At 34.6% G+C, this 16529-nt stretch overlaps 1 protein-coding gene across 2 annotated transcripts in view; it reads right to left on the bottom strand.

The window, feature by feature from the left end:
• The window catches only part of nucks1a (nuclear casein kinase and cyclin-dependent kinase substrate 1a), a 32306-nt gene that overhangs the window by 14177 nt on the left and 1600 nt on the right, over nucleotides 1-16529 (bottom strand). For both annotated transcript variants that reach the window (XM_039748518.1, XM_039748517.1), the window contains exons 2-4: nucleotides 7558-7663; nucleotides 7271-7320; nucleotides 423-578 (exon numbers count right to left, since the gene is read on the bottom strand). In XM_039748518.1, coding sequence (XP_039604452.1) covers nucleotides 423-578; nucleotides 7271-7320; nucleotides 7558-7663 — 312 coding nt within the window. The remainder of the gene's footprint in view (nucleotides 1-422; nucleotides 579-7270; nucleotides 7321-7557; nucleotides 7664-16529) is intronic.

Raw genomic sequence — 16529 nt, forward strand, 5'->3', positions numbered from 1 at the left:
TTAAAATGATATGAAAGACAGTTTGCCTTCAGCAAATAAAATCTACTAAGATGCAGAGGTCAGTAAGAAAATTAGCTATAAAAGATGCCAGTGTTCAAAGTTATCAAAAAAGATTAAGTGTTCATTAATTTACTTCTTTACAATTAGAAACAAGACATTCACTTTATGAATTAATATACATACATAACACAAACATGTGAGTTAACACAAATAAAAACGAAACCATCAATTCTGTGCCCAAAGCTTACACAAGAGTCACTAATGGTACCTGACTTGATGAAATATTCTAGTGTGTGATTTATTCATACAAGACTAATCCACTGTTCTTTAGGAGCATTCTAATTTTCATCACATTTTCCCCGATTAATCTTAATATAAAGGCAAATATAACTGTTATAATTTGAAAAACAAATTCTACTTACCTGCAGTGCGTTTCCTTGATTTAGGTGTCCTTTTGGGCATAAGTTTTTCTGGTTTGGCTTTTTTTCCCTTTTTGCTCTTCTTTGAGCTGTCATAATCACTGTCTGCACCTTCCTCATCCTCTCCAAAGTCATTGTCATCTTCACTTCCAAAATCATCTGAAGGAAATTGAAACTTAGATGTATACAAAAATTTCCTTGGAAAACATATACTAAAAGTCAGTTCCTGCACCCATCACAAATGGCTACACAATAGTAAATATTTCAATGAATATATGTAATCCAAAAAAAAAAAAAGTTTCAGTGTAAGAAACTTATACAAATAAATTATACTAGTGCCATACTGATCACTCCTACACCTTCACATTTAAGTGAATAATACATGAACTGAAATCACCACATGGGTATTTTGCATGTAGATGTAGATTTCATTTTCATGGAGATGCAAGTGCCATATTCTGAAATGTTAAGTGTACTGGGATGCAAGTATATATAAATACTAAGATGCAATGTCAAAAGGATCACTGTGAATTCACCAGATATCTGGTATCATAATATAGCATACAGAGAAGGGCGTATTTATATATATATATATATATATATATATATATATATATATATATATATATATATATATATATATATATATATATATATATATATATATATATACACATATATATATATACACTAAAGCTATCATTCACACTACCATGTTTTCATTTAAAAACTGAGTTTTTAAAGAAAAACCATCTCTGTCCACACTGAAATGCTCAAACACGCATATGACATAGACCTTAGCATGCACATTACACTAGGCATGCACAAATCAGCAGCAAACTCCTTGAATAAACTGTGCAGTGAAAAATTAAGAGCCCCATATAAATCAAATTCCCTTGTGGTTTACACGCTTTCAAAACTATCAGTGCTTGCAGCAACTGATAGGGTGTACACAGAATACATTTTTTTAAGGAGCTGGATAGCCAGAGTTCCCCTGTGCTATGTTAACGTGCTGGTTATAGTTGAAAGTTACAGTCTACAGTTTGCCATGGACTGCACCTATCCTTACAGAATAGATGATTTTAGGTAATAAATACGGATTTTAGGTAGATAACCAAGTTATTTTCATGGGGCTCTGAATTTTTCACTATAGCGGTAATGCTACCGTTCATGGGATTTATCACAAAACTGGAGCAAAATGTATGTATGCAGCATTCAAACTTTATAAAAACACAATTCAGAGGCATACAGGTAAGCAGCTCAACAAGGGCCACTGAAAATAACTAACGCTCAGTTCCAGTGTTGGAAAAGGTTTTTCTTCCATGAAGAATGACTAGTCATAAATAAAGCCATATTTATGCCAACCCACACCAAAATGCTGATGCTATGCTTTCAAAAGTATATAGTTCTCAAGAGCGTTTTTAAAAGTCTTTGACTGGGCATGTCTTCCACATCATGTTTTGTTGAGACAGCTGTCAGCAGGGTACATATAAATAGAACTTTACAATATCCATTGTAAACTGAACCCAGTTAGGTTTATGGTAAAGGTATAGGTCAATGACATAAATAGACAAGAGATTTCAAATGAAGTGATGAAAAAATTGCATTGATTGATGTCCTACTACTACTTGTTTGTGGAATGCCTATGGCTAATTGTAGCTTTAATTTCTTAAACATATCAATTCTGAAAGTAGTAAATGACAGAGATTTAAAATCTGAAGTCCCAAGCTAAAACTGTTAACTGCATCCGACCTTAACAGAAGTAGGCACTGCGCGGTTTAGCCAATAAATTATATTGTTCATAAATACTGTGTCATTATAATGTGTAGATAATGCAGATGCTAGGTTGTCTTTACTTTAATGTTAACCATGACTATAGGTTTACTTTGAATGCATATCATGTCAATGACCCACAGGCAGGAAATTCTAATACATTTCCACATAAGCTGAACTACTTTTATCACTTTTACAGTCTTGAGCGTCATGTAATGATCCTGCTACAATTTTAAGGAGCAGGAGAAGCAAGCTGTTGTGACCAAAATTCGTAAAAGCTGCTGCATAGCTGCAGGAGCTACTTCTAAAGGCAGCATATCAAACAGAAGCTTTCCAGTGCAATAACTCTGCAAGTAATTTGCTGTTTTGTGTCGAGTGGCTATCTAATGAATAAAACATGGAAATATACAAAATACAAGTTGAAGCAACCTCTCTCAAGGGAAATTTGAAACAGTAAACTAAACAGTTAAGGTGCAAAGAATATTTTGCTATTTTAAAAACAGACACGTATGAAGATTCACAAAAGCTTTTTCATGGGAGCTTTTGAAACTTCAAAACACTGGCTATTGCAAAGTATTCAAAGTATCTCAATAAAAGCACAACTATCCTGTCAAGGGGTCTCAGAGTATAGAAATTTCAAGAACTTGCTCCAAATTCATTGCATGTATAGCAAATGACTTGTAATAAAACCAAATAGATGTATTTATACTCCAATTCAGAAGTGACACAGAGTTTCAGTAATCTATCTACTGTATAGCAAAACACTAAAGTCTGCGCGTGTCTGGTCCCTCATAGCAATCTGATTATTCAGTTTGACTTTGGTGATCCAATGGAACAAGGAAGTGCAAGACACACAAGGAGGAGCAAAGGCAAAAAATTGTTGTGATTTGCCTTTCAATATTGGAATTACAAAAGCAGACCAGAAAGGCATTTCAAAAGGAGAGCATGAGAAGCAGACTTTATTGGAACAACTTCAAAAAACCAAGTGCCAGGCAAGAGAGGTAAACAAACAAGGATACAGAGGAAAGGAACTGAAGGTCCATGGTATCAAAAGAGATGGCAAATATTTAATTTATTCTATTATTCATCTTTGACAGTTAAGGTTCATACATAAGACATTGCTCCTAGAGCTCAGACACTGCAGACTTAAGTTTATGTTGCTATTTGTAGACGTTATACTCTTAAGAGCAAAAATATACAATAACTTGCTAAAACAGACAAAGTATAAACTTAAAGCAGTGTCAATTTCAGATAATGTGCAAACTGACAAAAGAAAAAAAGTACTATGCTAAAAAAGAATTAACCAAGAATGAATAATAAAATAAAATGTGCGCAGGCTGCAAATAGTAAGGCAAATTTACTATTGGTTTACTTACATTTCAGATTTAATTTGCATGAATTTTTAAAGAAACAAAAAATACACTAGTTATGTAGAAACCTGGGAATTTGTAATATTGTATTTAAATTATTTTAACAAGTAAATCTGTTAGTGAACCAGAACAGCTGGTTCCTGCTATTTACCACAGTACAGCATACTGGGACCCATTCCTGAACCAAGGTGTAAAAATGGGGTTTGTCAGCAAGCACCTGGTGCAGGGTGACACAAGTAGCCCAACTGGGCTCAGTCCTGAAACACAACATCGAGCAGCAATGGATGATAGGCTAGGTAAAGTGACAGTATGGACACAGGCAAGAATGCAACTAATGCATACATATTTGCCTACTCTTAACAAGCAATTTACATACTACTATCCATTACTACATCTGAAACAGTTTTCTCCAGTGTCCTGTGGAATACAGCTTGCATAGGTAAATATTTGATAACAGGATTTATAATAAGAATATTGCAATAAATTATTCGATATTACTGAAACACACATTAAACAGAATTCAAAAGGCAGGAAAGCCAAGGAACATCAACAGCTAGATAAGGACATTATAATGTGACAGGAAAGAAGAGTGGGCTAAGCACATTTCTGTAAAAGTTTCAGTCTTGTACAGTGTACATAGACACTATAGCCAACAGTGAAAAAATCATGGTAGATGTAAAGCTAGAAGACTACTAGGAATTCCCCATTAAGTGGTAAGCAGAGTAACAAATATGTTACTTGTAAAGTATCAATTGAAGGGAAGGACAAGACGAGCAAAAAAAAAAAAAAAAAAAGAAGTTTTGCATAAGTTTTAATAGACCACCACATAAAGACTGGCCATCTATAAAGTTGACCAAATTTGAGATTTAAAATTTGTTTCAAATTTTTTCTTCTAACCTCTAGAAGGAAGGAATGTATTTTATGACCAACACCATGTTGTATGTTGAGCTGTATGCACCAATTGCAGATTATTAGATCAAGTTTCATCTGAAATTTGCTGGGAGAAAAATCAATGCACACCCAATAAAATGAAAATCCCTGTACATTTAGCATTAGTATAGAGTAGCAAATTCTTTAAGATTATAATGACTAGGATTAAGCAAGCTCAGCAAAACTTCCTATGAAACTAACGCTACTACGCCTAAAATGAAATAAACTGGAGACTATAAAAATTACGATTAAAGCAATACTGCACCCAAAAAAAAAACCCTCTTGAATGCTAAGAGAGTATGTTCAAATATTATCAAGCTTCATTGCTTGCTAAGCCATAATTCTGTACTTGAGTTTTTTTTTTTTTTTTTTAAATGCGGTTTGTGAAGCTGCACAGTGGAACTGGCTGTTTGTTGAAGCACCTTAGACATGCAGACATGAAGCATTTGATATTTGGTTGCTTTTTTTTTTCAAAAAAAAAATAAAATAAATAATTTTTGGGCCATTACTAAAAACAACACTGGCTAAATACAGATAAAACAATATAATTTGTGGGTAAAGAATCCCTTTAACTATACCTGCATTTGCTTTTTGAATATTGAAATTGAAAATTTGAAATGTTTCCAGTACATTTAATCCCCTATGCATTCATGTAAAATCACCATACTTTGTACTAAGATTTTTAACTTGTATTACTATATCATTTCCAGTATGTATTATTCATGCTCTTGTTTGGATTGTTCAGCAGGCAATGAAATGGGCAGCCTTCTGCTCAATAAGAATAGCCTGCCTTTGCCTTTTCACAACGAAGTTCTATGAATTCAAGAAAATATAAAAGGAGTAGGGATTTGGTTATAGAGCACCTCTGGATATTTTTTCTTCTTGTTGTTAATTAACATGAACTTTCATGAGACATTATTTGTGTGTATTAAAGTTAAAATTACTGTTAACTAAATTTCTGTTTCATATTCATGTACAATATATATGATCTCATCCTCAAAACCTTAACCCACATTTGAATGATTCTGAAAAAAAACTTACTTTTAATATGTGGTTTAAGTAATAGCCCTACTATACAGCAAAACACAGAAAGAAGACATTAAAAAATGGTCTAGGGGGGAAAAAAAAGAAAAAAAAAAACCACCACCAAACACACACACTGAACTTGTCTCAAGGTTGTATTAAAGATTCCCAATCAAGAGATTCTGGCCATAATTTTATGCAATACACTAAGATGTTACACATAGAGAATGATACTTCTACTTAAGAATTAATTGCCCGCATTGTGCAGAATATTTGAAGATATTTACAATAATTTTAGTAGTTAACAGAAATTACCAGCCACATTTCTGTGCAGAACTTGTTATGCCCTCTATAGGGTGGTCCAGATTTAATTATGCAACTTTTAATGCAATGCAGGAAAACAATACAAGACAAAAGAATTACTGTTTGACTGACAACCGTTTACCTGCCATTTTGGAATGCAGGGCAGGTGCTGCCATCTATCAGTAACAAAAATAATTTTTTGTGAATTCTCTATGTAATAAATCTAATAAGTTATAGTGTAATGAAAATTGCATAATTAGATCTGGACCACTCTGTATAATGGCAATTAACAAGTGGAGTAGACACCAAGGCAAATGACACTTTTTGCTGAAAAGCTGCAGTTATTTCAGTGTCCCACTAACATGTCCACCTGGAAAAGCAGAATGGGAATGACGGAGGAAAATAAAAATATAATTTTTTATTGTCTTGGTTTATATTATTTAAAACAAATGCAAGCTTGTAACACTAAAATGAAATTTAGCAAACCAACTTTTGAAATTTTTGGCATTTAGTTTTTAATCACTTTTTCATTTGCCTGTGTGTGTCAACATCATTTACTATTAACTGCCATTAATTGCATCCTAATCTCCACAGAAAAAACATCTGTAAACAAATGAAAAATTATAAAAAATAAATTAAGAACTATGGCAAACCTACAAATATTTCTCAATCACTTATGAAAGTAAAATGTCATGCTACTGCTCTTTTCTAAATACAGGATAACAACAAATCAAAAACAGTTAATAAAACAATTAATTAGTTCAAAGTAAATTGACTCACTGACTGTTAAGTCACTTTGAACAAAAACTTGAAGCTACAGGAGTCCCCAAGGACCGAGACTGCAAACCAGTGTTCCCAACTGAAGATTACGGTTAAGTCAGTGCATCCAAGTCACTGAAATGTATTATTTTGTTAGTTATCTGAATGTGGTATCAGTGAATAATGGTGGAGGAAACAGAGTATCTTCTCTAATAGAGAGGTTCGCCAGCAGAGATCTACATATCTCTTATTGATTTATGTGTATCTCAGGCATCAATGGAGTTTACTACTCACTTAAAATTAATTTCCATTTTCCTAACTTTGAATTTAAGTATTCTGATAATTATATGCAACAACCCATAACTACATGCAGGTTGATGTTTTACCTGTTGCACATTAGGTATCAAACAGATTTCTGGGCAAGGCATAAAAAGATATTGACTGCACCAAGCTTTCAAGCTTGCACAGCTGAGTAAAATATGAAGAGAGCCCAAGATAGTTACTTATCATTCAGATGTAAAATAAAGTTCAGAGAACATTAGCAAAACAATAGAAATTAACTTTTGCTAACTGCACAACAGCGGCTCAAGGGGAGATCAGTGAAAAATATGTTATCCTTGAAATTTAAAATGACACACTTAAAGGATTCATCAATACCGAATAATTACAAGTTTAAAGTGTTAAGAAGATTACCTGCAGAATCATCTTTCTTTGATTTTAGAATTTTGTCATCTGAATCTTCACTACAGAATAAAAGGGAAAAAAAAAAGAAAAAAAAAAGATTAGATATGGCTCACTGTGGTTTACCAAACAAAATTAATTGAAAACACAAAGGTACAGATCTAATACACTGGGTATTAGTGAAAAGGGAACAAAACACTGATGTAGTGGTGACAGTGAGATGATGTGTATTATGTACAGACTGTTTGCAAAAGCAATGCGGACATGTAAATTTTGTTTGCAGGAACGCAAAGAGCTACCTGTCATCCTGAGAGTTCTTTCCAGACCTTTTCTTGTGTTTCACTTCTCGTGGGGAAGAACGGATTTTCTTGCTTGGAGGTGCAGAATCTCCTCCATAGTCTTCATCTGCATTAAAAGTAGGAAAAGAAAATAAAGAAATGACAATTTTCTGACTGCTTTTGCTTTACAAAAGAATATGTCCAGTTTATACACATTAATCTACAAATTAAACAAAATATAATTCTGTCATGAATATGCTAGACAACAAAAACGGTGTTTGGGATATGCTGTGTACTTGGCTTCTTCACAAAACCAAAAATTTTCTAACTAAACCAGACAGTTCCCATTTTATCTTGGCCATCCACACCATCTTCTGTCACATGTACGCACATTCATATACTTGTGAGCACTCTGCTACTATTTTCTTTTTCAGGGATAGGTTCTTGCATGCCACTCTTATGAAATCTGCTAAATGAAACAAAGGGATTTTTTTCCCCACACCATATAAAATAAAGTTCATTGTTATTTTCAAGATGCTGTAAAGCTCACAGTGTTGAGTCCCAGGTTGGTTTACTATTTCAGTCAATTACAGTAAGGATTTGGGCTAGAAAAAAAACTTTAGTATAATTACTGAGCTCATCTAAAAATAAAAAACACACCACTGAAAGTTTCAACAAACTTTAGAAGGGGGTGGGTTAAACACCAACATCTGCTACCAAGAAAACAAGTAAAGCCAAACCAATACAAACACCAACATAGTGCTCAGTGTATAGCTACTCAAATGGGCAATTTCAATTATTATAACATAAGAAAGCCAGGCTTTACAGGCTGCAAAAACGAACCAGCTAAAAAGCTGATATGGTCTTTTTATGCCTATTCTCTCCTGGGCAGAATCACAAAAAAATTAGCTTATACCACCCACAAGCAAATACAAAGCCAGATTATTAGCTAAAATTATCTACATAATATCAAAAAAACAAAATATTAAATGCTTGAACTAAATATTATTTAGATAGGATTATACAAGAATACAAACATCATATTCAATTAAGCAATTAAAAGGTACATTTAAGAAATAAGGTAAGAACTAAAGTGAAGACTTTTGCACAACTAATCAGATAAGACAATGCATTACGTCTATCAACTATCAGTAAAGACTGTTTTAAAAAGAGAAATATGACAGTTACAGTCAAAAAATGAAAGGGCATTAAAAATAAAATAAGAGTTTATCATTTTGGACTACTAACACTTTGATACCACAGGAGTTTGATTTATTCAATCACAAGAATGTACAACATTCTCTGACAATCAAAAGATTCTTTTCAAACATGGCACAACTGAAGATGAATACAGTTGTATCAACTAATACACAGTAAAAGTAAGGATTCCTAGGAGGTAAAAATTCAAAAGGATGTATTACAGCTAACATCTGGAACTATGATCACCAGTCTAGTCTTAACTGCACAGTGCCTTGATTTCAAATTTCACTTAGACAGTCATTTTACATGTACGAAAACTTTTTGGCCCATAAACTGCTTTTGCTCTCATATTGGCAACTGAAAAAATTAAGTTAAAACTGGAATATACCTAAAAGTATAGTACACGTCATTATACAAAAACACCTGAAATATAAAAATACTTTGCTGCCTAGCTGATATGCGGTACTAAGTAGTAAACTTAAGTGTGCTCTGCAAGTGTAATGCAAGAGATATTGTCGAAAAATAATTCAATATTAAACATTCACCACTTGCATACTTTTTCAGCTTCCAAGTATAAAGATACACTTAAGGTAAAAGGCTACATACAGCAAGATGTGCCAACTAAACAAGGGAAGGAAGGAAAGAACATGCTATACATTGCAGAGTTGAGCTGGGTTTTATAAACCGATCTCCCAGGTCATTTAGATTTTTAATGTTGTGATTCTCCGTTTACAAAATTCCCAGATCAATTCTAGAATTTCACATGAATATGAATGTGATAGTGCAAAGACTTTCCACACTTAGAGAAATTTGAGAGACTCCTACAATTGTCAGAACTAAATTTAGCTACATTGACTGTGGTCTACAAAAAAGTGCAGAATCTAAACTAATAAAAGGCAAAGCCCTCACTGACTGACTGACTGATTCACTCACTCATCACTAATTCTCCAACTTCCCATGTAGGTGAAAGGCTGAAATTTGGCATGCTCATTCCTTACAGATTACTTACAAAAGTTAGGCAGGTTTCATTTCGAAATTCTACGCGTAACGGTCATAACTGGAGCCTATTTTCGTATATACAGTGATCCCTCGCTATATCGAGCTTCGACTTTCGCAGCTTCACTCCATCACGGATTTTAAATGTAAGCATATCTAAATATATATCACGGATTTTCAGCTGGTTCACGGATTTCTGCGGACAATGTGTCTTTTAATTTACGGTACATGCTTCCTCAGATTGTTTGCCCAGTTGATTTCATACAAGGGACGCTATTGGCAGATGGCTTAGAAGCTACCCAATCAGAGCATGTATTACGTATTAAAATAAAACTCCTCAATGATATACGACGTGCTTCCCGCGCTGTGCTTGATTGTTTGCTTGTCTCTGTCTCTCTCACTCTCTCTGCCTGACGGAGGGGGAGTGAGCAGAGGGGCTGTTTGCCTAGAGGATATGGACGCTCCTCTACAAAATACCGCTTTATCGCGGTGCTTCGGCATACTTAAAAGCACGTATTGATCTTTTGATTGTTTGCTTTTCTCTCGCTCTCTCTCTCTGACATTCTCTGCTCCTGACACGCATTCTTTGAAGAGGAAGATATATTTACATTCTTTTAATTGTGAGAAAGAACTGTCATCTCGGTCTTGTCATGGAGCACAGTTTAAACTTTTGACTAAATGGTGTTATTTCATGTCTAGAGGGCTCTAATAATGTTAACAGTGTGGGAGAGTTTATAAGGGCTTAAAATATATAAAAATAACCATACAAACATATGGTTTCTACTTCGCAGATTTTCATCTATCGTGGGGTGTTCTGGAACGCAACCCCTGCGATCGAGGTTGGATTACTGTATATACATATATACACACACACACACATATACATATATATATATATACATATATATATATATATATGTATATATATACATATATATACATATACATATATATATATATATATATATATATATACATATATGTATATATATATATATATATATGTATATATATATATATATATATATATATATATATATATATATATATATATATATATATATATATATATATATATATATATATATATATATATATATATATATATATATATATATATACACACACATATACACACATATATATACATATATATATATATATATATATATATATATACACACACACACACACACACATATATATATATATATATACACACACACACACAGTGGTGTGAAAACTATTTGCCCCTTCCTGATTTCTTATTCTTTTGCATGTTTGTCACACAAAATGTTTCTGATCATCAAACACATTTAACCATTAGTCAAATATAACACAAGTAAACACAAAATGCAGTTTTTAAATGATGGTTTTTATTATTTAGGGAGAAAAAAAAATCCAAACCTACATGGCCCTGTGTGAAAAAGTAATTGCCCCCTGAACCTAATAACTGGTTGGGCCACCCTTAGCAGCAATAACTGCAATCAAGCGTTTGCGATAACTTGCAATGAGTCTTTTACAGCGCTCTGGAGGAATTTTGGCCACTCATCTTTGCAGAATTGTTGTAATTCAGCTTTATTTGAGGGTTTTCTAGCATGAACCGCCTTTTTAAGGTCATGCCATAGCATCTCAATTGGATTCAGGTCAGGACTTTGACTAGGCCACTCCAAAGTCTTCATTTTGTTTTTCTTCAGCCATTCAGAGGTGGATTTGCTGGTGTGTTTTGGGTCATTGTCCTGTTGCAGCACCCAAGATCGCTTCAGCTTGAGTTGAGAAACAGATGGCCGGACATTCTCCTTCAGGATTTTTTGGTAGACAGTAGAATTCATGGTTCCATCTATCACAGCAAGCCTTCCAGGTCCTGAAGCAGCAAAACAACCCCAGACCATCACACTACCACCACCATATTTTACTGTTGGTATGATGTTCTTTTCTGAAATGCTGTGTTCCTTTTACGCCAGATGTAACGGGACATTTGCCTTCCAAAAGTTCAACTTTTGTCTCATCAGTCCACAAGGTATTTTCCCAAAAGTCTTGGCAATCATTGAGATGTTTCTTAGCAAAATTGAGATGAGCCCTAATGTTCTTTTGCTTAACAGTGGTTTGCGTCTTGAAATCTGCCATGCAGGCCGTTTTGCCCAGTCTCTTTCTTATGGTGGAGTCGTGAACACTGACCTTAATTGAGGCAAGTGAGGCCTGCAGTTCTTTAGACGTTGTCCTGGGGTCTTTGTGACCTCTCGGATGAGTCGTCTCTGCGCTCTTGGGGTAATTTTGGTCGGCCGGCCACTCCTGGGAAGGTTCACCACTGTTCCATGTTTTTGCCATTTGTGGATAATGGCTCTCACTGTGGTTTGCTGGAGTCCCAAAGCTTTAGAAATGGCTTTATAACCTTTACCAGACTGATAGATCTCAATTACTTCTGTTCTCATTTGTTCCTGAATTTCTTTGGATCTTGGCATGATGTCTAGCTTTTGAGGTGCTTTTGGTCTACTTCTCTGTGTCAGGCAGCTCCTATTTAAGTGATTTCTTGATTGAAACAGGTGTGGCAGTAATCAGGCCTGGGGGTGGCTACGGAAATTGAACTCAGGTGTGATACACCACAGTTAGGTTATTTTTAACAAGGGGCAATTACTTTTTCACACAGGGCCATGTAGGTTTGGATTTTTTTCTCCCTAAATAATAAAAACCATCATTTAAAAACTGCATTTTGTGTTTACTTGTGTTATATTTGACTAATGGTTAAATGTGTTTGATGATCAGAAACATTTTGTGTGACAAACATGCAAAAGAATAAGAAATCAGGAAGGGGGCAAATAGTTTTTCACACCACTGTATATATATATATATATCTCACAGTGGAACCTCGGTATACGTCCTTAATTCGTTCCAGACCCTTTGACTTATACCAAACAGGACGTATACCAAACAATTTTTTCCCATATGAAATAATGGGAAAATAATTAATCCGTTCCCATGGAAAAAAAAAAAAATTCTATTGCTATTGGCATATTATACATTCATGGGGTTGTATAAAATAATTTAAACACTGCTTAATACTAAAATACATAAATACAAAAGCAATTAGATGAAATAAATGAAAATGGCTTGTCCGATAACAATGAGTTTAATTTTACTGCACAACAAAGGAGAGCGTTACAGCTCTTCCAAAGGAGCCTCTTCTGGCAGTCTTCAATCCAAATCCCTAAAGCAGATTCCATCCAGACTACTGCCTTATTACATCCACTTACAACTCGTTTTGCACCCTGGTTAAAAGGACACTGTGGCCGTAGATCTTATATTCCTTTCCTACTTTTTAAATAAAAAGAATCTTAGCCTTCAACAAATCCAAAACGTTTACCTTTTCGGCAATTGTTAACATCTTCTGTTTGCACTTGGGCACGGCCCCTGAAGCAGTAGCAGATCGTTTTGGAGCCATAATGAAGGGCTTGACTATGCATAAAGATAAACACAAAAGAGTACAACTCTTTACACAGCGAAACACGTTGATGCTGAATGAGCGAGACGAGATTTCCTGGTTAACACTACATTCAGCATGCAGGAACTGAACTGCGTGCCCTGATTAGTTAGCTTCTCAGTCATCCGCCAATAGCGTCCCTTGTATGAAATCAACTGGGCTAACCAACTGAGGAAGCATGTACAGGAAGTAAAAAGACACATTGTCCACAGAACCCGCAAAGCAGCGAAAAATCTGCGTTATATATTTAGTTAAGCTTTCATATAAAATCCACGATACAGTGAAGCTGCGAAAGTCGAAGCGCGATATAGCAAGGGAATACTGTACAAGTTAAAACTTGGCCCTTTTTTTTTGAAGGCGCGCGGCCGGTATACCACACGTGTTGTTCTAGCACACAAGTCGTATTCCAAACAAAGGTCATATACCAAGCAAAATATTTCGCCTCTAACCAAGTTGGACTTATTCCAAAGCAGACGTATACCGAGGTACTACTGTACAATGAAAGTAGCATTCATTTAATAGATTGTCATCACTTTCTCCTTTACATTAAGTAAACATGTGTGAGTTTAAGATAGTTGTGCATCCAGAATATTTAATTTTGACATGACTTAAACTTCAAATAACTTGTCTAGTTCTTTGATGCCCACTTGATTTACCAGACTGACTAAATACTTCAAGAAAGCAAAGATTGGGTTGTAAGTTGCATTATGGAAGTTGGACCAAGCGCTATGAAGGTGAACCAGCATCACATACAGATTATACTCTTCAGCAGCTATTATGCTTTAAATGGTTATGCAAATATGATTTCATACTGTACTTACCCATATACATATACCATGTTTATTTATTACTGAATGTGTTTAGAAAATGCATCTTATACTAGGGACTGTAGAATGTGTTCTACTATGTATGTCTATGCATTTTATCCTGGTTTCAATTTGTCCAAGCTTGTTTTCATTACATTGCTGATGTACTTTATACTTGGTCTTTATTTGTTTAAACTTGTTTTTGTCTGTTACTATGTTTTATTCTGAATGTTACTTACATCTGGACTGCTTTCCAACTACTTATAAATGCTAAAACCTATACTTACTCTTTTTCATGATGAAATGCATTTTGTATTCATAAGATTATATTTTTTTTTTTTTAGAAACACTGATAATTTCAATTTTTACTGTTAATTAGAAATGAATAAGATGCCAATATTTCTATGTTCTTCAAAATCTTTAAAGAAACTGATCACCATCTGGCTTTAACTAGGACTTTTTCTTTATTGCAATTGGTTATAGATAGAAGAGAAACAAAGAAAAGGTGAAGGACTGACATCTTGGAGAGAGGCAGTACTGTTGCAACAAATAAAATCTATGTAGAAGAATATCGGTGTCTGACCACAACCTCAAGAATAATACAATTAAATTGCACATTATTTAAGTGTATCTGATACCCACCCAAACATAACCTCTTGAAACCTAGTTTAAAAGGTTTATGCACAACCTGCTTTTTTTCTCCTTTACAGATGCAGAACTATTTTAATATACAAGTGAACTGAATATTTTAATTATACCTCATTATTGTAGATATTGTCAAACTGGTAGCAACACAAGACACAGACTAATTGTAGGCTATGGTGTATTGGCTCTATAAAGTGGGGATTTTTAAGCGTTGTAATAAGGAAAATCAGAAGAATGAATTATTTTCCATTTGATTTCATGAGAAGGTCTTAGCATTAAGAAACCATTAGGAATCCCGGATTTATAAGTAAATGTGGTAGAATCCTATGCAGAATGATATTTTCAGGGCACCACAGAAACATTTAGATCAGCTAGACCCCTTCACAAAGTAGGTTTAAGTTTTACTAATAAAGATAACAAGCTAACTTTTCAAAATGACAAAATAGCTGATCACAAAGTGTGGTACAAAATCGAGTCTGCAAAATACTGCAGTTTTGCTCAGAATGTCTGGAGTGACTATGCCAAAATTAGTGTGGGTAAAACAAATAACAGTACAGTTGCAAAGAAGAACATTTTAAATAGATGTGAATTATATTGAAAGAAACATTAGCTCAAACAGCCCTAATGTACACCCTCGTAAAACTGCTCAATAAATTAAGAATGATCAAATTCGGGAAATTTACCCTTGACCTTTGAAGGGAAATGTGGACAGCAAGGAAACATATGTACTAAGAACTTTCCAGACCCAGATTTAGCCCACTCCTGTATTAGTTACTAAATCTGACAAAGACATAAGTGACTTGAACATAACTTGCATCTGACCTCCTGAATCAGAACTGTATGCAAATTTACACTCCACAATTAATTTTACAATGTTTGTGCACTGAAAATAAAGATGGATTACAGCTTACAGTACAGATGTAATACTTTTAAACATTCTGAAGGCTGTAAAAAGATGAACAATGAATAGTAGGTAGGTGCCATAGTACACTGCACAGTCTGTGTTTCACAGTGACAATAGAGCTTTCACCACCATCTACTGTACATGGCAACACTAAAATCTGTGATTTTTTTTATTTTTTTAACAGAACACCCTTTTTGCCCTTTTTATGGTTTGCATGTGTTTAATTTTTTATTTTTAACTTTCAATTATCAAGAATGTATAGAACAGTTCAACAGAACTTCTAATAGTTTCACAAAACACCATGGCTAAAGAGAAACACTGAACAAATTAACACAAAAAATGCAATGGGCACTACACAGGCAGACTTATCTTGTGCTCCCCACTTAGTTTAAACTCCCTTTAGCTGACAACCCACATATTTTATACCATGCTTTTCTCAGGCAAATGGGAGACATTAAATGAGATACAAGGAGAGTGATACCTTTGACAAGCATATTGACAGGGCAAAACCTGATGTGATTCATAATTCACTGCATTATAGATAAATTATTAAAAAAAAAAAAAAAAAGACAACATTGTTTAGCTAGTCCACATATGGCGCTTTTCCACTGCATAGTACGGCACAGCACGGTTCAGTACAGTTCACCTTGGTTCGGCTCGGTTTGCGTTTCGACTGCAGTTTAGTCCTGCTTTAGAGTGGACGGAATTATTCACGTGTCGTTATAGTTGCGGCGCCTCTACTGCCATGACATCATCGTACGCAGCGCTAGCGACCTCCTGAAAAACTTTTTCATTCCGTGTCGCCCATCCAGCTCTCGCTGGATCCACCTCGCTACCAACGAGAGGAACATCTGTACTTCCTCAATAGACCACGAAACTGCCATTTTTGGTTAAAACAAAATGGTACGTCCGAACCTTCGCTGGCTGTGTTAAAAATCTAGCGGGTCTGTTGTGTCTCGTGTCG

This window comes from Polypterus senegalus, chromosome 3 (genome assembly GCF_016835505.1).
Source record: "Polypterus senegalus isolate Bchr_013 chromosome 3, ASM1683550v1, whole genome shotgun sequence".
In the NCBI taxonomy this organism is placed as follows: domain Eukaryota; kingdom Metazoa; phylum Chordata; class Cladistia; order Polypteriformes; family Polypteridae; genus Polypterus; species Polypterus senegalus.